Source organism: Simochromis diagramma, unplaced genomic scaffold (genome assembly GCF_900408965.1).
Source record: "Simochromis diagramma unplaced genomic scaffold, fSimDia1.1 OVJJ01000822.1, whole genome shotgun sequence".
Taxonomy (NCBI): Eukaryota; Metazoa; Chordata; class Actinopteri; order Cichliformes; family Cichlidae; genus Simochromis; species Simochromis diagramma.
Window position 1 is genome coordinate 2,362,159 of NW_024387520.1, and position 21,367 is coordinate 2,383,525.

Sequence of the window (21,367 nt, forward strand, 5' to 3'; positions counted from 1 at the left end):
ATAAAATAGGTCCAAGAATGGATCCCTGTGGCACACCTACACTGATGGCAATGCTTTTAATCAAGTTCAAGATCTTTCGTGACACAATAAAGTGCATTTTTTCTGACTCCAGGTCTGTGTTTGTAATAACTTAAAAAAAAACAAAACCTTAAACACCAAAAACACTTACAGTTTTTTGTATATTAATTTTAATTTACAGAACATTGTCAAATTGCAATACATTTAGTGCAAATAACACTTCTGATGTACAACTTAGAAATATACAAAGTGTGTAGATTACTGACAAAAATATCAAAATTAAAAAGACTAAATGCATTCTTCAGCTGACACCGCTCAGATTTAGCTCTTATCATTATCGGCAAAACAATTATCCAGATCCCTCCTAACCTCAAATCTCTTTTTTCAAACCATGCAAATCTACTGACTGCTAAACTCCCAACTATTGATGGCATTGAACACAGTCGAAATTGAAACCTTGAGGTAAGATGATGTGAAATGCTGACCCTCCCCCTCCCAACCCCACCCAGTTTGATTTCAGTGTTGATAAATGCACGTCTGGTGACTGAACAGTAGAGAAAGCCAGAACTCCTGGCGTCTAAGGCATACTGGGGGTAGTTTATCAGTCAAAGTGCAGGAAACCACTGCACGGTAGTGTGGCATCTGAAATGTAAAATCAGCATCTGACTGAGAACATAAGGAACACATTATAAAATGATAATCCTATTTAACATTTAACAACAATTCCGCTTAAAAGCAGCAGGAGTAATTTATAAATCTGACACTCTTGAGTGAACAGAAAGATTTTCTTTTCCCTGCCTCACCAGGGTCTGAAAATAGAGATGAGAAAACCTAGAGGGTACAAAATGTATTCATTCAGCTCTCAAAGAAAGAGAGGAATCTTCAAACCAGACACTAGGGCCGGTCCTTTGCAAATATCTGTCAGCAACAGCATGCTGACTGACAAATACATGCAAATACCGCAACTTAGCATCTAACTAACGACATCATCTGGATAGTTGAAAATATTGTCCAACACAAGTCAATTAGACTTCGTAAGTGCTCCTCATCACTCTTGTTGTATCTAATCTGCCCATTTCTGTCTTCAAATTCAAGCATTTAAGAGTCAATTCACATTTCTCACAATTGATAATCTATTTGAAATCTTACTCTTTTATCTGTACAATACATTGTGTCCACGGTGTTCTCTGAAAGCTACTTTATAACAATCTAAAAATGTAAAGACTTCAAAGCTTTAGGCTCTGATCCCCCATCAAACTACAAAGAGTCGTCACAAGAGGATCAGCAAAAGGCAAGAAAGAGGAAATAGTGTACCACACCTCATCTGTGCTTTCACTGTAAGTATCTGTTCTCTTTCCTCTTTCATGGTAGTTACTTTAGCAGCAGCAAAACAAGTAGCTGTAATACTAGTGATTAGAGCAAACCCCCCAAAAGTTCAAGAAAAGTTTAATCATAGTAAATGTACAAAACAATTTACAAAAAAAAAAAGAACCCTAACAAAAAAACAAATAAAAAACAAAAAGCAAATTATCAGTAACAATTTGAAGACTGTTTAGGAAATGTTTCAGCTTACGTACAAACGAACCCATGACCAACAGGTTACAATCTAAGATGATAACTACTGATCCATTAGCGCCAAAAGCAGTCTCATCTTCAAGCAGCACGTCCTGATGGTGCGGTGACACGTGAATGGTCATGTGATCTTCAACAGTCACTTCAACAACGCAGTCTCCCCAGCAGGTGAACTTGGCACCTCTGAAAGCTGGATTAAAAGAATACAAAGAATAAATTGAAGTAAGTGTATGGATCTGCTGGCTGATTCAAAATAACAGATACGACATCAACCAGGAGATATCTCAAATAGTGTAATAAAGTCAGGATACAAAACAAAAGAATACAAATACAACTAAGTATAGAAGATCCCGCTGCTAATAACAGTGTTTCTGTGGTTACCTGTTTAAATTTAGAAAAGGATAGGCTTCCCAGCAGTTTTCTCCTGGACGTAGGAGGTGAAGCGTTTGAGGAACTTGGGATATTCTCTCTTGGCCACGGCTCTGAGTACTGATGCTGGAGCCCAGCCTCCGGGGTTTACTGCAGCCACACAGGAGTGAGGGAACAAAGACAAAGATGAAAACAAAAACCAATGTGTTCCTGCTGACTTATGATAAAACAATTAACAATAACTCAGTGATTCAGTGCACAGAGAGCTGTAACTGTTTAGAGGTGCCCTCTAGTGGGAGAAGGAAATGTAAGATTTATTAAATGAACATCCTTTGAACTGCTCAGCATCCCCGGCAATAAACTGGCTCAAGATTCACCCTGCAGCGCTCCTTTATGTAACAGCCTCTTAGAGAAGATGCAGCCTGGACTGAAATTTCAAAGAAACCCAGACTGTGTGATCCATGTGTCAGAGCAGCTGTTCTAAGTTTAAAAATGCTGATATCAGCTTGTTTCAAATGAGGATAAAGGTGTATATTCATTTTTAACTTGTGACACAAGATGTTACCAAGCTAAAGATTGTCACATTGGATCCAGATACACTGAAACTACTCGATACATAATTTTTCTTTTAAGGCCTTTTGTTGTCTCTATATGTAAATCAACAATAATTTCTTTGTCTGAACCATTTAAACTGAATCCGAGGATCAACCCAGCTGATATATGTATATGTGCCAGCTGAAACATTCGATGTCTGCTTTTCTCATTTATTGCCTAGTGTTTTTTCATATAAAGTGGGGCAATAATGAACTTGAGTTTGATTACTTACAAAGAAACAAACAATTTCTAACTTTTATGGTAGTTTCATTTTGAAGGAGAGAGACAAAATATCAAGCAAAAAAAATCTAAAAAAAACATGTTACATAAATGTTATAGATCATTTTGCACGTCATTGACTCCTAAGTATTTGATGCTCTACAATCCAGACAGATTTATGTCTCCCACACTGATAACAATCAGTCAGTCATTTACAGAAAGCAGCTTGTTCGGTGTATAAAGCACACCTGTCCACAAAATCCATTCCAACCTCTCCATTACCGTGGGTGAGACCAAAGAGCTGCCAGAGGGTATCAAGGCCCAGATCTTAGACCTGCAGACAGGCTGGAATTGTCTACAAGACCATCAGCAAGAAGCTCAGTGACTGATGGTTAGACATTTCTCAATTTCTAAATAATCGCACCAACAGTCATCCTCAGGTTGGAGCTCCAAGATTATGCCTCATGATGTGAAGATGATCACGCAAAAGGAGATGGATCAGCCCAAAACTAAACTGAAGGAGCTTATTAGTGATCTGAAGGCAGCTGGGACCACAGTCACCATCAGCGACACACTACACTGCAATGGACTGAAATCTCACAGCACTAGAAACCCCCCTGCTCTAGAACGCACATTTACAATGATAATAATATAATAATACAATAACTATTTCCCACCACTGTATGTGTAGGGACATTCTGCAGACTGAGTAAAACTGAAAAACTGATTTGAGGTTTGGTTGGAGCCTCTGGCATTTACAGTAGGTTGCATTATAGCAGGATTGTTGTTGCTACACAGGTTTTGTTTTGCTGGCCGTTGATCTTGCCTCAGGCACATATGCTAAGATCAAAACTAGATGATCTTCAGAGGTACTTACCATTGGCAATATAGTTGATCTTACACATGATGTTGTCTCTGCTTATTTCTTTGTCACCCTCTGGTGGGCTGACCAGCGTTTGGCAGATCATGGCAACATTGATTTTGGCACGAACACACCGGTTTGTGGGCTGAAAGTTAAAATAGACAAATAAATACAACAATAATAATAATCAAAAACAAAATACAAACAACCCCCCAAGCTAACACAACCCTTACTGTAGATGAACTGACAGGGTGAGTAAGATTAATGCTGTTCTTCTGTTTCGCCCCCAAAAAAAGTCTTGTTTAAAAAAAAAAAAAAAAAAATCATGATGTTTGTAAAAAGCTTTAATGAACTAAACACAGTACTTTGATGTAAACAAATACAAACATGCTCAAAACAGTCTTTGTCTGACAAAAACACAGTTAACGCATTAAACCTCAAATCCAGACCTAATTACTCTCTGACAACAATCTACTTGCTATTTACATTAGTGTGCATACTAACATAATATATGCAGAAGAGACTCATTAAGGCTGATTTGATAGGGGGATACAAAGTGTTGATTTCAGAATCTAACAGTGAAAATCTATTATCCCAATTTGATTTCTGTTTGTAGGTGGAAGTTTCTTATCATTGAAAACTAACCACAGTATATAATGCTGTAGATACTGTACTCCAGTGTTTTGCAGGCAGGCACAGACAGATTAAGCATCTCAACATTTGCCAGGAAAGAGCGTGTTTATGACAGCAAATGGCTCCCCGAGATGGAAATTTATCCTGGAAACTTACTGTGTGTTTATAGCAGCAGAATTGAGGCAGTAACTGTGAGACTGTCTCACAACGTCCTCACTTCTCTTGGCACTGCTAACTTGGTGTTATATTTGGACTGTTTCATCATTCAGAAGCATACCAAGATTTCAATGAGCCTGATATGTAATCACTCACTGTGCCAGAGTGTAGGCACAACAGCATGTTTAACACCACTCAGTCGCTGAATGGTATCAGAGAGTTGGGCGGTTATATGAACACATGATGGAAAACAACACAATGTAAGCCTCAGAGGGTTAATCTTACAGAGGCGTCATCGTGGTCCACAGAGAAGTTGCAGACCAGCCATGTGTCGGGGTCGTTTTCATTTCTTGGTGGAATCATCCTGATGGCTGACAGATACAGCACATCTCTCTGAGAGGCAGGCCACACTCTCTAAAACATGAAAGACAAAATTCAGCAGGCAAATCAATCAAAAACAGGTCGTTTAAGGCTACTGATGAAAAGGCACCATGCACTCAGTATACCTTGTGCGTCTGGTACACAATGATGGCATTATCAGAGAGCTTTTCCACAACGTGGAAATTTTCAATGGTGGCTGTGGGAGGGAGAGTTCACATCAGGTCATGGCAATAACACAAGGAGAGTCAAATAGTAATAATATGTTGGACTAAAACACAGATCTTACTCTCCCAGTCCAATCGGACTGCAGTGTCCCAGAAGTAGTGGCAGACCTCATGTCCAGTTACCCCCTTCACAGCATGTGTCGCTTTGAGGGGATCCAGGACGATGCCGTTCTCCTCCACTTCCCTCCTGTATACCTGTTACACAGCACCACAGACAGAATATTATAAACACACTAACAACTTCACCTGTTACTAAAAACTAAGATGATTTTTTTTTCAGCCTTTTTAAAAGTTTTAAATCACCATAATAACTTTTAAAACATCAATGAGATTTAAATATTCACAGCATTCTCTCTCCTCACCTTCATCTCTCCTTCTTCTACCACCAGTTGCCAGTTGGCATCGCCCCCCACCTCCTGGATGGAGTAAGCCATGTGATTCTGCACAGTTTCCTCCACCTAAGAGTCAGATATTGATTTAATGATATGTTAGGCAGTCTTCTCCTGTTTTTACCAACAAGGCACAGTTAGAGAGGAACCTGATCAACACACCTTCCACCTATGCTGCTATTGTTTAACAACATAGGAGGCATGAGGAAAACTACTGGTGTGTCAGAATCACAGGAATGTCTTAAGCAAATACATTATCCACAAAGCAGTAGCCAAATAAATATTAGGCACTTGATACTGCTTGGGGTGTTATTTAACATCTCAACAATGAGTTAAAAATATAGTGCAAAGCTAGCCTGGATTCATGCCTGTTCATGCTGTGGAAGGAGAAGCGTGCAGTGAAGAAAGGAGGAGGAAATGAACCAAATTCCTAACATGCACAGAAGACCTACTTTGTGGTAAGGACAACTCAACCTGCTCTCTCGGGAAATTTCAACTCTGACTAGGTAGGTTTTTTCCCCCCCCTCATGGGTCAATGTAGAGCACAATGTATAAACACTAGTATAATATAATCCTCAAAATATTAGTGAAAACCTGGAGCGAGTGGTTAGTAGACATGCCGTTTGCTCATGCTCTCTCTGATTGTCATGGAAAGCAGCAGGCTGCTCTTAGCTGACCAAGCACAGTACCTGAGGGCTGAATCTGTGAATGTCATCTGAAGCACTGATTAGCTCGATCGAGGACAAGGAAGAAGAGTGGCTATAGGGCTGTACAGCGGAGAGAGGGTTGAAAAAGAAAGGAATAAACAACAAAAACTGAAAAAGACACCACGGCAGCAGAGCAGAGGAGAACAACCACAACCTGCTAAAGTAGGATTTCATATGAAGCCATCATGTTAGCTCTTGAAAAACACTGCAGTGGGCACAAAATGATTGCCAAACAGTTAAGACGTTAAAGACACATGGCCACATCATGAGTAATTTTTCAGGAGTCAGCACCAAGTAGGCAGCTCACACCGGCTGTAAGCTGCCTTTGATTTTTACAGGAATGATTAGGCAAAGAAAAGAGCAGCAACTTGTAGCCTTAAATTACAACACAGTGGGATAGGAATAGGGTGAAAGGTATAGTGACAATAAAAATATGCTGCGCACCTTGTTGGCAAATCTGTGTGTACCGATGGTGGAGTAGGCATCACTAGGGGAAGCCAGAGTTAGTCGAGGTTTTCTGACCTTCTCTGACTGGCACTGAGGGAAACAGTAAACAGAAATAGACACTTGTTTATAGATTAATTTATTGGAGATTCATGTTTTTAAAACATGTCCTGACTTTGCGAGGCACATTTAGGTCTTCATCACACCTGCTCCTCTATCTTGTCTTGTCTGTCCAGTGCAGCTTCCACTGCATCAAAGAACTCCTCTTCATTGATCAGACTGTTGGGCCCCTCCTGTGAACAAACAATAACAAGAACACAATGTCAGAATTTATGATTCCTGTGAGAAAAGCCTCACCCAAGATTAAAAACAACAGGGATGTGCAACATCAGGAAATCTTCCTACTGTCGTCATCTAGTTTTTATCTAATCCGTTCAGCTTATCTGATTTCATTGTACCTCGTAGTCTGGGCCTCCATAGTGTGACTTTTTCTTTAGTTCATTCACAGCAGACTTGTAGGCATCTTCTACTTTCCTCCTCTTTTCCAGCTCCTGCACAAACACACACACACACAGGATGCTGTTATGGTTAGTTCAGCTGTATTGAAACTTTGAATAAAAACGTAGAGCGTGTAAACACAGAAACCCATTGAACCAGCACTGTAGCCCTAGCCTTTTCTTGACGTCATCCAGCAGAAGGGCATGTGACAACACAACTGCAGTCCGATTCTACTTTAAACAGTTTTTAACCTGCTAAGAAAAAAGAAAAAAAAAAGTGTGATTTCCAGCCAAGCACATGAATTGCCTGTTTAATTCACCGCAAGAGAAAGGTCTCCTGTGTCGTTTTTATACAGGCAACTTCCTCCCCAAAACCAAACAGAGGTTTTTTTCAATAGTGTGGGGACAGAAATACACTGTTTCCTGTTGTGTGTTATGTCTTACTTCAGACAATGTCCCAGCCTCATTCTCATAACATTGTCAGGAGTTTGTGTGGAAACATTTCCTGTCACACCAAACACTATGCTTAAATTAACAACATGACAGGTGATTTAAAAAAAAAAAGAAAAAGAAAAAAAAAAAATCATAAAAGTGAAGTAAACTACCCCATTATTCAGCCATCTGTTAAACAAGTTTTAAATATTTTAATTGTGTGTCTATAATGTTATTTGCCAGGGACAAAAACTGTCATTTCACACAAATAATCTCAATGATTGCTTGAATAGAGAACTAAAGAAGTTGGACTATATTCCAGTGTCACTGTTATAATAAAATCTATCACTTAAAATAACAGGAATGCAGTAAATCGCCTGTCTGCAAAAGAAAATGAACAAAAATACAGTCTAACAACTTTAACTGCTGGAAAAAAGATAATTAAGACAAAGTTTTGACGTACAGCAATTACAAAAAAACAACAACAGGTAAGCTGAATCAAACAGGCTCATCTATAATACAAAACAATTAAGCTCTAAAGAGATACTATTAAATGCAGAAAAATAAGACACAAAGAAACTGAACAAAGTGCAAAGAGAGGCGTAGATATATTCCAGAAAACACAAAATAACCAGAATGTGATACTGCAGTAAGTTGTGTACAACCAGGACCCTGACATACAGAGACCTACTGTAAAGAAATGGCCGTGGGTCTGCAGAGGTATCCATTTTTGTGTCTGGTGTTTGAGCAGCTCTGTCGTCCTTCTTTGTAACGTTCGCTTTGGCAAACTTTGCCTTGAAGTCCGAGTACTCATCTTCTAATGTAAACTTCAAGTGTGAGGTGAGGTGTGTCCTGTTCCTCTGAGTGTATGCTAATATACATCAAAACACTGATAACTTTGAGGTAGTGTCACTCAGGTATTCTAACTGTAAAAGGCTTCCCAGCTTTGAGGGCTGGGCAGGAGCACACCTACCTTACACAGGGAAAAAAAACTGGTTTGACGAGGTCGGATTATATGATGAGCTCTGAAGAGCATTCCTTTAAAGACACAGGCCACTCACTGAATATTAATGAATACGAGTGCGTTATAGGAAGTCTGACTTATCCATGCATTTACCAACCCATATTTGCCAATGATGCTTGGTAGCAAGTTTACATTAAACCTTTCAGTGGATAGTTGGATTATAAGGACGGCTGAAATGATTGTTCTTGCTGCCTGAGCATAGTCTCCAGTCTCCTTTCGGAATGAATGAGATTTGCTTTGCATTTACAGCAGGTGCTTGGATGAAGAATTGAACTGCAAAGCATCTTGCAAGCAGTTTATTTCATTAAGAGACCTTAATATTTCCCATAGAATATAAAGTGCAAGAGCAGAATCCCAGAATAATGAGTCACTTAATAGAAGACGCACACAGACTGAAGAAAAATAAAGACTGAAAGATTGAAGAAAAGCACATCTAAACTAATAACTCCAAAAGAGTCAAGTCTACACTATTTAGTCAAAGCTATATATTTAATACAGAATCACCTTGTAACCTTTCCAAAACAAAAACTGCACCTTTTTAATTATAAATGTTGCAATACTGTAAGTATCAAGTCTAGACAACCGAGTGTTGCATCACAACCTCAGAGACAGAGCCCAAATGATAACATCGAGCTCTTTAAGGGAAATGGAAGCAACACTCAGCTCCTCAGTCAGCAGCAGTACCCACAGCGGTGGCTGCAGACACGCCCATTGGGGAAACTTTACTCTTTGTCCAAAGCCGTACCTTGTCCAGTCTTTTCTGCCAGCTGTCTTCTCGTTTCACCATCAGCTCGATGCAGTGGGACAAAGTGGAGAGGATGCCTGCTGTGGTGGCTTTGAAAGTGATGGCTTCACCCTTAAAGTCTATCCCATTAATACCTTTAGGACTGGCAGGAGAAAACACTGGCAGAGAGAGGAAGAGAGAAAGCAAGAACAAAAATAAACAATGGTGTTCACACTTACACTGAATTTGTTATAATCAAGCAATCAAGTAATGCAATGGAGAGTCAAAGAGTATTTACAGATAGACTCACATTTCTCTTTGCTGCCATTATTGTTGTGATTATATTCGCTGTCAGGTCTCGCAGAAGTGGGAAAGTCATCGTCATCATCCTCTACTAGTTAGAAAACAACAAGCAGTCATAGCTTCATCTCCCTGCCCTGCATAGTTATTAGTGTATAACTTATAATATTTTAAAACCTATTTCATGCCACTGAATAATCCACGTCCACATAATTGCAGGTAACACATTAAATATCTTCGTGCAAATAAACAATTAGGGTTGTGTCTGCATTGTAATACAAATTCAATAAACATGACAGCAAATTTAAACCCACATGTCTTGTTAAGTTATTGATTTCTGAATCCTTTCTCAATGAGCATTACCTACTCTCATACTGCATGAAACAGATAAAAAAAAAAAAAAAAAAGATCTCTGTTAATGTTCTGCTTTGTTTTGCCAGTAAACAACAAAGCCAACTCCCCCACACTGCTCCAGAGATCACTGTTTTACAAACAGAGGCAACTCAAAACAAATGTACATCTATTTTTGAAGTAAATCTGATGCTATGCAAGGTCAACAACCAGTATACCTCTGTCCCTCTGAAATTCATCTTTGGAAACGGCATCGGCACAGGAATCAAAGTACTTCTGCAGGGTGTCCACTTGTCTGCACAGGATGTCTCGGAAAGTTTCCATTTCCGCAAGTTTCTCACGCAACCTGTGCCCCTTCTGAGCGGGGGGGGGGGGGGGGGGGGAAGAGAAGACGAAGAGATGCAAACAGGAAAAAAATAATATAAAAGACTGAAAAAAAAGAAAAAAAAGAGATGTCTCGCTTAACCAGATCTTTCAACTCAGTCACTGATGACGATGATTTACCTTGAAGGAGGATGTAGATGTGGAAGACAAGGCACTAGCTGCTGAGGTGAGAGACAACATGGAACCATGACGCCTCAGACTCGTCTCTGAACCGTAACCAGACTCAGCCTGCAGGTGCGTGGGAATGTGGGAGGACAGCAAGAGAGACACGAAACAAAAAGGTGAAGAGACAAAGAGGAAGGAACAAAAGATCAGTAAAAAGGCACATTAAACATTAAACAAACTGCAATATAATAAGAAAACCTGGTGATCATCAAAGTTAGACATAGGGAGCTCAGTTCCTGACTAATGCTGAGCTGGACCCGAGCAGGACCCACACCTACACAGAAACATTCCCTCACAGTCTGCAGAGACTGGCCGAGGCTGACGAAGAGACATGCAGAAACCCAGCCTTTAGGCCCAATACGTGGTGGCTGAGTAACCGTGGAAATAACTGTCAAGCTACTTTAGTAACTTCACAAGGGTTTCTTGTGACTATTGTGATGTGTGTGCTAACATGCAGTGTATCGTTTCATTTGAAATGACAAAATTGATTTATGACCAGGATTTAGGGAGTGGCAGTGATGACATCAGTTCTGCAACAGCAAACTGATGACTTCACGATTCCTGCACTACTGAGTCAGCAAAGTAAAAAGAGATTTATATAAATATGTAATATATACACATTTTAGTTTAGTAAGTGTTAATACCAAGCCAAAAATCTGTAAAGCTGTACATGCCACACACAGTTGTCAAAGTGTCCATACAGACAGCAACTTCATAACCCATATTATTAAAGCCTCTCATTTAAATGCGCATGTTTCCTTACACAGCATAAACGGAAACATTATTTTGCCATGGTGGTAATATGTTTTAAGACTCTCAGGTGATTTCCCAAGGTTTAGTCATGGCTTTATGTCCAATTTTCCACTTGATTTCAAAATTAAGACATGGTTGCAAGCTATTTCCGTTGGCTAATTGGCATGCAGAAAAATTTCCTAACGACAGAGAGCAAACTGAAGAGGGATCAGGTGACAATCTTGACAGAGCGCCCACGTGAATTCCTCTGCTGTAATATCCCACAGTGAGAGACTGAGAAAACAGACATTAAACAGCGACAACCAGGTAACGATCTAAGTGTTTAAAACCATAGCAACAGAAAACTCAATCACTCAATAAAGAGTTTGCTGTGATAATAACATCACGGTTATTGCTTCACAGTTGCATGCCTTCTGCAAGCAGTCAAGCTGCAGTTTACATCTGTATCTGTCTGCACATTACCTCTTAGTTATCAAATGTCAATACTTCATGAATTTATTGCAGATATTTGTCTAAATTTTAGTCACGAACCTTTTTCCAGCAGCCATTCTCACACGAAATAGGTGATTAAAACACCACTGAAGGTTTGTACTGTTTAGGTACAATGCTTTAATTTATGTGATTCATGTATGTTTATCTATCATTTCGGATTAAAATGGCTGCTGTAAAAACAGGCTGTTCACTTATGAATTCTTGAATTATGTCCAAAAACACTTCGTAAAGTTGTGGTGAATTGTTTCCGAGATGTAACATTAGTCGAGAACGAGCTGGACAGGCAATCTCAAAACACGATAAAAATGACATATTAAAGCATGTATTTAGTTCAAAGCAGTATATAGCTTCTCTGTTTCAAAAGCTACACAAAGACAAGATTTAAGTAACAACCAGATTTACTCCTCCCCTCTACCACAGTGTTGTGATTAACCTTTTACAACATTTGTATTTTTCATACAAGACACACATTATCACCACACAAAAAACACCACAGAACGAATTTGAATTCAAAACAGTGACAATAAAGCACCTTCACTTAACTAACCACAGCAACATTCATTGAACTGCACACTGTAATGACACAGACTACACACACAAATGCACTGAGAGTCCAAAGTCAAAGCAACTGTTTGTTTTAAAACAATCTTCTGCTTTCGGGCTGGCTGTCACTGGATAGCCAGCAAAATGTAAACATAACAACTTAAAAAAAAAAAAAAAAAAAAGAGAGAAGATTTTCTAAATCTCTACCCACAGAGAGCAAAGCTTCAGCGTGTCAATGCCGAGCCACAAATATCAATATCCAGATAACTGCCATAGCAACTGTATTTGCTGATGGATGTCTTAGAGTAATAATGACTTTAACAAAACATGAAAATGTATTAATTCTTATTAAGAAAGCCAGTGAATACACTTAAGAGCTACATGGGTTAATAAAGTCTTGGCAAAAAGTGTTACAGATATCTTACAACAAAATAAAAAACAAATACATAAATGCAAAAATAAATAAATACTGTAAAAGCTGATTTAAACTGCTAATATAATAGTATCCCAACTAAAAATCCAGTTTTAAGTGAAATGCAACATCCTCAATGCTTTCTAAACACTAGAGCCTTCAATCTAAAATATAGTTATTCTTTTCTGCATTTGTTGCTAATGCAGATTATTACATTTGATTGACAAGATATAATTACCATTTTGTGCAGATGACAGATGTTATTTTTACAGTGTTGCTAATTTGGTACAAACAGAAAAAGCAGTAAAGTGCAATGAAGCAATGACGAGACCAACCTGTGACCAGAGACTGGCATTTTTATGTTGCATGACAACCATGCAAACTTAACTCCACTCATTCTCAACGAATGAAATGGCGTCCTGATCTGAAGGTTTTATAATGTTGATGCTGATGAAATGAGGGTAAATGTGATGTAAACTCCTCAGAGATTGTCGATACATCTGAGGTTATTGCTTCTTTAGAAAAATAAATGTCAGCACTCAGCTATGCAGTTCCGGTCTAATTTCCTACTAATAGTGACTAAGGCTGGCATGCAGTGAATTTCATTAAAGAAACTAGTTCTTCTTATATCTCAATTTAAAACACTACATGCAAGCACAATAAAATTTATGCAGTGGGGACGACGGAAGAGATGGATCACATCATATTTATTGCCATAAAACTGGCATCATAATTAAAGATTTTAGTGATGGGTGACAGGGAGCAAGCAGCATGCCAAAGTGCTAAAAGCCCACCATCCGGCCATTCCAACAGCCAAAGCAGAGCAGGACACTGCGGCAGTCCCGGCGGTTTGCTGGCCTCAACATGGCCAGCCGCTTCCCCCAACACTCCCAATGTTGTGACAGTTCAGAAGCTTTAATCCGGTATTCCCGTTTCCCCGGACACACCTCACTATTAAACAAAAGGAAATAGGAGGAGAAGAGAAGCCATGCAGGCTTTAGCTCAGCTCATCAAGTAAAAGAACAGAGCTACAAGAGAAGCAAAGGAAGAACAGAGAAAAGCAGTCATTTCCTCCGTAGCGAACAGAGACGAGGCAGACACTAGCTGCACCGTCTCAGTCAAAGGAAGGAGTCTTCTAAATTCCTTGGTAGTGAAACGGAGTCCCCTGTCAGTCAGTCCTTTACAGTCACACACATGGGCTCAAAGACAAAAACACCAACATGCCCTCCACTCTCGCTGCACACATCCATCAACACACCACACACCCTGATATGTGAAACCTTTTCCTCTTGTCCGTCCTTATGTCCGGCATCCATCACTGAGCAAGCAACCGTGACTGTGTGTGTTTGCATGGAAGAGTAAGAGCGAGAGAAGGGTGAAAACGAAGGGTGCATGCATGTATGCATTAGAGCGAAACGCAGGCTGTCTGGGGCTGTTTGTAATAATAAACCAATAAAGTATGGGTGGGCGAGTGAAGAAGCATACTGTATATTATAACAAAGAGAGAGAGAGCAGCAGAGAGTGGGAGGCAGGGGATAATACTTGTCTGGAGCTTTACTTCTATCTACTTCTTTCCTTTTATCTCTCCTTTACAAAGAGATGTGAAGGGACCAGTGAAGTTCAGACAGTCCTCAAAACCATCCCAAAGAAGTGGCAGCAAACCCACAAATAAAACAGTAAGTATCCCCCCGCCCTTATATGACCCCTTTGAATACTCCTAAATGGATCAGCCTTCTCTGTGCAAAGGAGAGTTTTATGTGTCCCTCTTGATTTTTGTTGCTGTGAGAACAGGCGATTAAACAAATGTATTATTCATCGAGAGCTGCACTTAACGTCCCCACATTTAGCACGACTTTTCCCACCACCAACACAAACACACCCACACATAAAAACACAAATGGATTTGCACAAAAACTACCTCTGACCAGCTTAATTTTGCCACGGTGATATACATATAATAGCCATTTGCTTTTGGGGTGTTTAAAAGCTGGAATCATTAGTCACCCCACATTAAAGAAAATTAAGAGTTGTTAAATACTGATTATTAACTTGCCCTGTATGAATTTATAAAAGTGGCACACACACAAAAAAAAACAAAAACCCCACAAAGTAGAAAAGGGTGACCTTCAAGGATTTACACTGAAATGCACTGCTATCACACTGATGCTGGAAAGATGCTGTTATGTGTGTGCTCTATTGTTGCGAAGAAGTGTTGAGGACTAGGACAGAAAAATAACCTACAAATGAAATATTTATATTTATAGCACATGTTTTAGAGTTTCAGCAGAAACGTTAGTGTATGCTAGTTAGCCTGGAAACACAGACAACAATATTACACATAGTGTACACTGCATGATGCAAGTCCTTTTTACAATTGGGAGCAGTACAAACACTACAGTAATGCTGAGGTGGTGCTTCATTAAGCTCACTGAGGTTGCTGTGGGTTACAGTTCAGACATAACTTTGAAATACTCTCACACCCTTGTTAATGGACTGCTGACCTCAGGTCACTCACACCCACACTAAAAACCATCCAGCAGGACTCACAAAGTGAACCGACAGCACTCTTCAGTGGAGAAGCACGGCTTATGAGAATTCATGAAAAAGTGAATGTTTTTTGAATGGTGCGTGTTCACTGCGCTACAATAAGAACCACTATAAAAACAAGTCTCTTAAATTATACATCATTTTGGCATGGACCATGAAATTAATGAACCACCGATGTAATGCCCTGCAGTTTAAAGAAAGGCGGTAGTAAGTTAACAACAAATCTCCATTCAACTTCAGGAATATCAGTCTGTCCAGTTAGGAAGCATGCTGTTCAAGTCAAAGTATCAACAGGTGCACCAGAGAGGCAACAAACCCCCCCAAAAAATAGATTTCCAGCTGGTGGCCTCTTTCCTTGTCACTTCTGCTAGTATGAAATGGCACCTGCAGCCTATTTAGGCTACACAGGGAGTCCAGCTACTTAAGGAAGTGACAGTCACAAATACCACCACCCCCAGAAGGTATAGTGTGTCTCAAGACTGTGGAGGAGACAAGATAGTACAACAAGAGATCTAGACAGGGCTGTAGAAGGTCATCAACTCTGCAGCAGGATCTGCTCCTTTATGCAATGACAAACAGAGGGAGCAAGCCCTTAACATGACCTCTAGAGGATTACTCGTGTACATGTTTCTAACCAAACTGTCAAAAACAGACTCTATGAGGGTGGCATGAGGGTCCAGTGTCCTTTAGTGGGACCTGTGCACCATGCTGCTCGTATGGCTTTTGCCAGAGAACATGAGAACTGGCAGCTCCACCATTGTCACCCCGTTCTCTTTACAGATGATATTGCAGGCATGTGCCTAACAACTATTATCACGCCACGTGGTATGGTGTCATGACATTGGTTATCGTCTTACACAGACCACACAGTTTTGGGGGAGGAAGCTGTGAACGTGTTTACATAAAAGAGACAGTGTTTTCTCCAGATGACCAATGAGGAATAGGGTTAGAAAGAAATGTATCGAATTTAAAATGTATAACCTGCTGTTACGCTTAAACTTTACTTGAAGTAAGTAAAGGACAAGTATAAAAAAAAAAAAAAACACTAACTTAAATGACTTACTTGAAAAAAATCTTTTAAGGTCAACAAGTGCTTTAATCAGCCGAGGCACTGAGTGAGACACACAATCAAATGAATACCTCTGGTAACTTTGTAACTTTTGCCCCAAAACTCAGAGTTAAACCTTAAGTTCCCTGACTAACCCCACAATCCGCTTCCAAGTAGAGGCCATGGGGCAAGTGTGTATCAACAGTCTGAAGTCATGTGATCTGAAGTTACACACAGTCTCAGCCTTATAAAATGAAGGTCCAAAATACCAACACACACACACACACACACCTAAATACAACCTTTCAGACACTACCTGAACCATATCCAATTTGTTTTACAAACTTTATGCTCAGAGGTGATATACCATTAACCAGATGTCCTTGCAGAGAAAACAGCTGCCTACTATGTAACAACATCCCCACATCAACCCCTCACTCTTCAGATTCCTCACATTCCCAGGGTAAAGAGCTCTCAGTATGTGTGTATGGGTCTGATTCTTGCCCTGCCACACCCTGTTCACTAAGAAAGGAAGCAGATAAAACTAAAAAAAAAAAGGGAAAAAAGAAAGAAACAAGCCTTGAACTCAAATTCAACTCCAATGCTGAAAAAAAACAAAACAAAACCCAACAACACAGACAGCAAAACTATTTTTAAGTGATTACATCAACAAAAAAAAAGGAAGAAAAGCTAACACAATACTGCTTAAGGAACACTTTTCTGATTCTCAACAAGCTCCTGCTGTCTCTGATGACAACAGGAACTGAAATCATGCTACCTAAAATTAATTTGTCAAGGTAATGCAGCTCGCATGCAAAAATAATATAATCCCAAGAAAGTCTGTATGACAGGCAAACAATGATCTCGAAAGAAGCTAAGGAGAAAGTTTATTTTAAAATATGCAGAAGAAAGAGAAAAATCACCAAACTGCTCACCTTATGTAGTTCTATCGACTCAATCCACTGGAGTCTGTGCTCGGGATCTTCGGCTCTGAGGTACCAAACGCTGTCGTTCACGCTGACATCAAAACGACACTCGTCAAACTCATGAGGCTGTGCAGAGAGAAGGCAGAGCGCATGGGTAGTTATTAGAGTGCATGAGTCAGAAAATAAAATAACCAGAAATTTGAATATCAAAATACAAATTTCAATAACATTTTCCCTTAATGAATAACATTTCTAAGGAAAGAGCAAAATCCCGCTTTAGCACCTCTCTGTCTGTGGCAAAGGATTACTAACAATGACACATTCCGGACACATATGGACTTAATCAGCCACAGAAATGCATATGCCATGGAATAAAGACGGATTTTAATTAGAAGATGATGTCTTGAGCCTGCTGTCGTAGCCCTTAACAACCGTAGTGGAGCAGCGCTACATAAAACAGATTATTCCAGCACACTGTCGCCTGACCCAAGGTCATCATAAGATTTTCGTCTATTTCTCAGCCAAATCTTTCAACTATTGCACTTCCACATTCTACAACACACCCCACCCAGCTCCAGCCACTAACCGCCTCAGGCACCAAAACATGTGCAACAAAGAATTCCCTCCTTTCCTCTGAAACTGGAATTTGCTTACAGCTGAGAAGAGATCTGCAACAAGTAAGACACAGTGGGGTTCAATCTCTGTCCGTCCCCACCCCCATTTTCCCTATTCAGCAGTGTTCAGAATACAGCTGCTCTGTCAGCTGACAAAATCGTATGCTGCCAAAGTTTAATTAGATTTGCTGAATGTTGCTCATGTGCTGGCTTATTTGCAGCCACTGACAACAGCAACACACAACTCTGGACATCTATTGTCAGCCTGCAAAACTTTATGTAACATTGTAGTAATGCTTTAACGCTGGTATTGCATTTCACAGCTTGTATATTTAGAATGGGCACAAGCATGGGGTGGATTTTTATGACCCTTAAATGCTTTTTACTGAAGTTCCTAACAAAATCAGCGCTACCGTATTCCCTTACCAGAAAAAGTCGGATATGAAAAAAGTGCTCCTGTTTTAAATTTTCACTATAAAAAGGTGTGTGCAACTTTGTGCCCATCCAGCCATGATTATAGCTTTGACAAATCCAGTTTATCTTGCACTGCTGCATCAGGCACAGACCATAAACCTTCCCTTTACAATGAAGTTTAAAACACTTTCCCTATGACTGGAACGTTCTCTTTCCCTTTGCGTAAGCACAGCTGTATCTACACGGCATTAGCTTTTTTTTTTGTTTTTCAAACGTGTACATTTCTTCACGAAAAGTCTTATCAGTCCACTGATAAGTCTTAGTCATTGTCAGATACTAACTTTTCCTTCTTGTGACATTTTACAACGCATCTGTGTGCATGAGATTAATTTAATAATATTTAATACAAGATATACAAATATTAAGTATTACTTATACTAGATTAACTCTTAAAACTGATAAATGGGGGGGAAATGCAATGGCATGTACAATCAATGGGAGCTTCTGGTGTCGGTCTTTACTTACAAGTTGTGTATCAGTGTGTAGCTGTTACAGGGGAGCTAAGAAGCAAAGATTTGTTTGTGCATTCCTGAGTCCTTAGACCCCGCTTTAGTGGAAAAAAAAAAATAGAGGCAGGGAAAAGTTTGGGTCATGTTGCTCCAATTACTTGTGAGCATGTGTAATAAAACTGTGTACATTCTTGGTTTGGCTACTATAGCGCAATTACAAAACAACCGTGCTCCATTCAGGTCTGCACAAGCATAGGAACTGATATTATGTTCACACCAACAAGCAGCAGGACCTCACTGTGACCTTCTTAAGTTGTACTTTTAAAAATTGTGTAATCCTATTGAACACAGCTGCGCAAATTACAGTAAAACCAATTGTTTGGCTTCTGTACTTGTATGATCAGAGAGAGAGAGAGCAGTGAATATTTAACCAGGGTGGTAGGTCTCAGTTTATCTGACTAACAGGAGGCCAGAATAGGAAGAATGTAGGTCCAACCTCTACAGTGTGTGGTCAAAGCTTACATCTGAAACCCTGGGCAAACGCTAATTTATAGTAGATAACAAGGGCCACGAACAATTGATAGCGCTATGATCACTGAAGCAATGTTCCCTTGGTATGCTCAAATATCTATCTGTAATCTCAACACAGCCTCAATATAAGTTAATGTTCACCTTTCTCTCTTAGAGGAAAATGGAGAGCGTGTGCTAAGAATAAGAAGAGATGGGATCAAAACAGGGAGACCTACTAGAGAAACAACTATCCTCTTATGAGCCCTCACTTACTGAAATGCTGAACAGGTGCTAAGCTCGCTGTGATGTTGGCCAGTTTAAATACTTACTGTGATGACTGCCTTGCTGAGGCACAAAGAGCCCCTGCAGCCGTACTCCCGTTCATCCTCCGACTTGTAGTAACTCAAAGTATTGTTTTTCAACACAACCCATCGGTCCTGCCACCCGTGTATGTAATTTGTCCACTGTAAACACACAAGACATGAAGTACACAGTTACAAAGCTGCAACACGCGCTCAGCAGGTGATCTAGTGCAGCAACACTTGCACACCGATTAAATTAAAGTTACCTTGCTTAGGACGCCTCCAAGCTCCAAGGGCTGCCCGGATTCCGGGTCCACATCCTCATCCGAACTGGACGATGAACTCTTCTCGGACATTTAACTCCAAGTTTACAAGAAAAGTTGAATCTGATCGTATCAGTGCAACCACGTAGCTCGACGCTAGTTGCTGGATTCGTTGAGTTAAAATACGGTTGCAGAAACGTTCTTCAACTTAAGGTCTGCAAAATAACGTTAATTGGCCATTAATGGAGAGTACAAAACAGCGTCTAGGTGGCGTAATATACCTTAGGTCACTGACAGACTTCAACCGAGTTAGCTTGTCTGGCCACCACCTACTCTGGAGGTGACAGCTGGATCTGATTTTCTCCGTTTTGCGTGCTTTGTTTTGAAACTGACGTCGTATACCACTGAGACTAGCTAACTAAGTTAGCGGTGGCTATCAAATGACGCAACTAGCTAGTATTACATTAACTAACAACTTGTGGTTGCGCTCGTTAGCTATCTTAGCTGCAGTCCATAAGCTCCTGCTCGACATGGAGGCCTTCGGGGAAACCACTACACATCAACTTCCATCTGAAAATCGACGAGCAGCGGACTGAGTCTCTGCTGTGGTTCCGCAGTTCAGTTAGCAGCGGCGGAGGACTTTCGGGTCGAGGGGGGAGGAGCCGCAGCCACGCTTTACTGTGTACGACCGCCGGTCACCCCCAGACCGGAAGTTATACGTGTTTGAATAAAATTAAAAGCTGGATATTTTTTTTAAATCAAAAGTTTCAAACATTGTATCACAAATCAATAGGTATTATAAGTATTTCAAACGGGTTTATAAGATTTACTGTTAACGTGTGTGATTGCTTCAAGTTATCTCACTAGAACTTGTTAGTGATATAATTAGTATATAATCTAAGATAAGAAGAAAGAATAAATAAGAAAAACTATTAATAAAGTTGCCAAAATGGGAAATGACATTTCTCTAGTTAAAAGTAGTTACGTGTTAAGCATTTTTAACACCAAAATCAATCAGCTGATCCAGGCTTTGATCATCCTATTGGGATGATCCAGGCTCTGCCCAATAGGATGATCTGTAGTGGGACGATAGATCAGATCAAAAATATGAAAAATAGAAATAATAAAAAATAGAACAGTAGATATTGTCCACTGTTGGGTGTATAGAACAAAAATCTGTAATAATGGATAAATGTCCGGTTAACTCTAATAAATAGGTTGCATTATTCTTTACTTGTATAACATATATATATATATATATAATTGCTGCATAGTCTCCAATGATTACAACTGTATGTATAAAACAATGTTGTATATAGCCTAACTTTTTGTGTAGACAAACATGATTCTTCTACCTCACATACAAGCCACAGGAGGAGATTTTTTGTTACCCACAGCAAGAATCAGTTCAATCAAAAAAAGCGGTTTACATTTAACACAAGAAACCAGTAAAACTGGAATAAAAAAAAAAAATCAATTTGGCATGACTTCTGATCACAGGTAGGAATAGTTAACACGAATATGTTTTGTGTGTGTGCTATAGCACTCATGTTTTATGTAAATGTGACACCACATAAATATTTACCCTG

The 21,367-nt window shown here is 39.7% G+C and overlaps 1 protein-coding gene across 6 annotated transcripts; it reads right to left on the reverse strand.

The window, feature by feature from the left end:
- Positions 1-169: 169 nt before the first annotated feature.
- LOC120725930 (ceramide transfer protein-like) lies at positions 170-20,453 on the reverse strand. Of its 6 annotated transcripts, XM_040019033.1 has the most exons (19): positions 20,112-20,452; positions 19,782-19,993; positions 19,543-19,677; positions 17,176-17,292; positions 10,401-10,508; positions 10,115-10,253; positions 9,556-9,639; positions 9,267-9,424; positions 7,027-7,119; positions 6,775-6,861; positions 6,569-6,661; positions 6,107-6,184; positions 5,391-5,486; positions 5,091-5,223; positions 4,930-5,000; positions 4,709-4,837; positions 3,650-3,779; positions 1,972-2,109; positions 405-1,780 (listed from the first exon to the last, which is right to left on the reverse strand). In XM_040019033.1, exons 2-18 carry the CDS (start codon positions 19,869-19,871, stop codon positions 1,982-1,984), a joined length of 1,869 nt encoding a protein of 622 aa, XP_039874967.1. In that variant the 5' UTR covers positions 19,872-19,993; positions 20,112-20,452; the 3' UTR covers positions 405-1,780; positions 1,972-1,981. The 6 variants fall into 6 exon arrangements, with proteins under 6 accessions (XP_039874966.1, XP_039874970.1, XP_039874973.1 ...); XM_040019032.1 differs by having other exon boundaries at positions 170-1,794; positions 19,782-20,453; XM_040019034.1 differs by having other exon boundaries at positions 9,556-9,636; positions 19,782-20,453.
- Between the last annotated feature and the right edge of the window lie 914 nt (positions 20,454-21,367).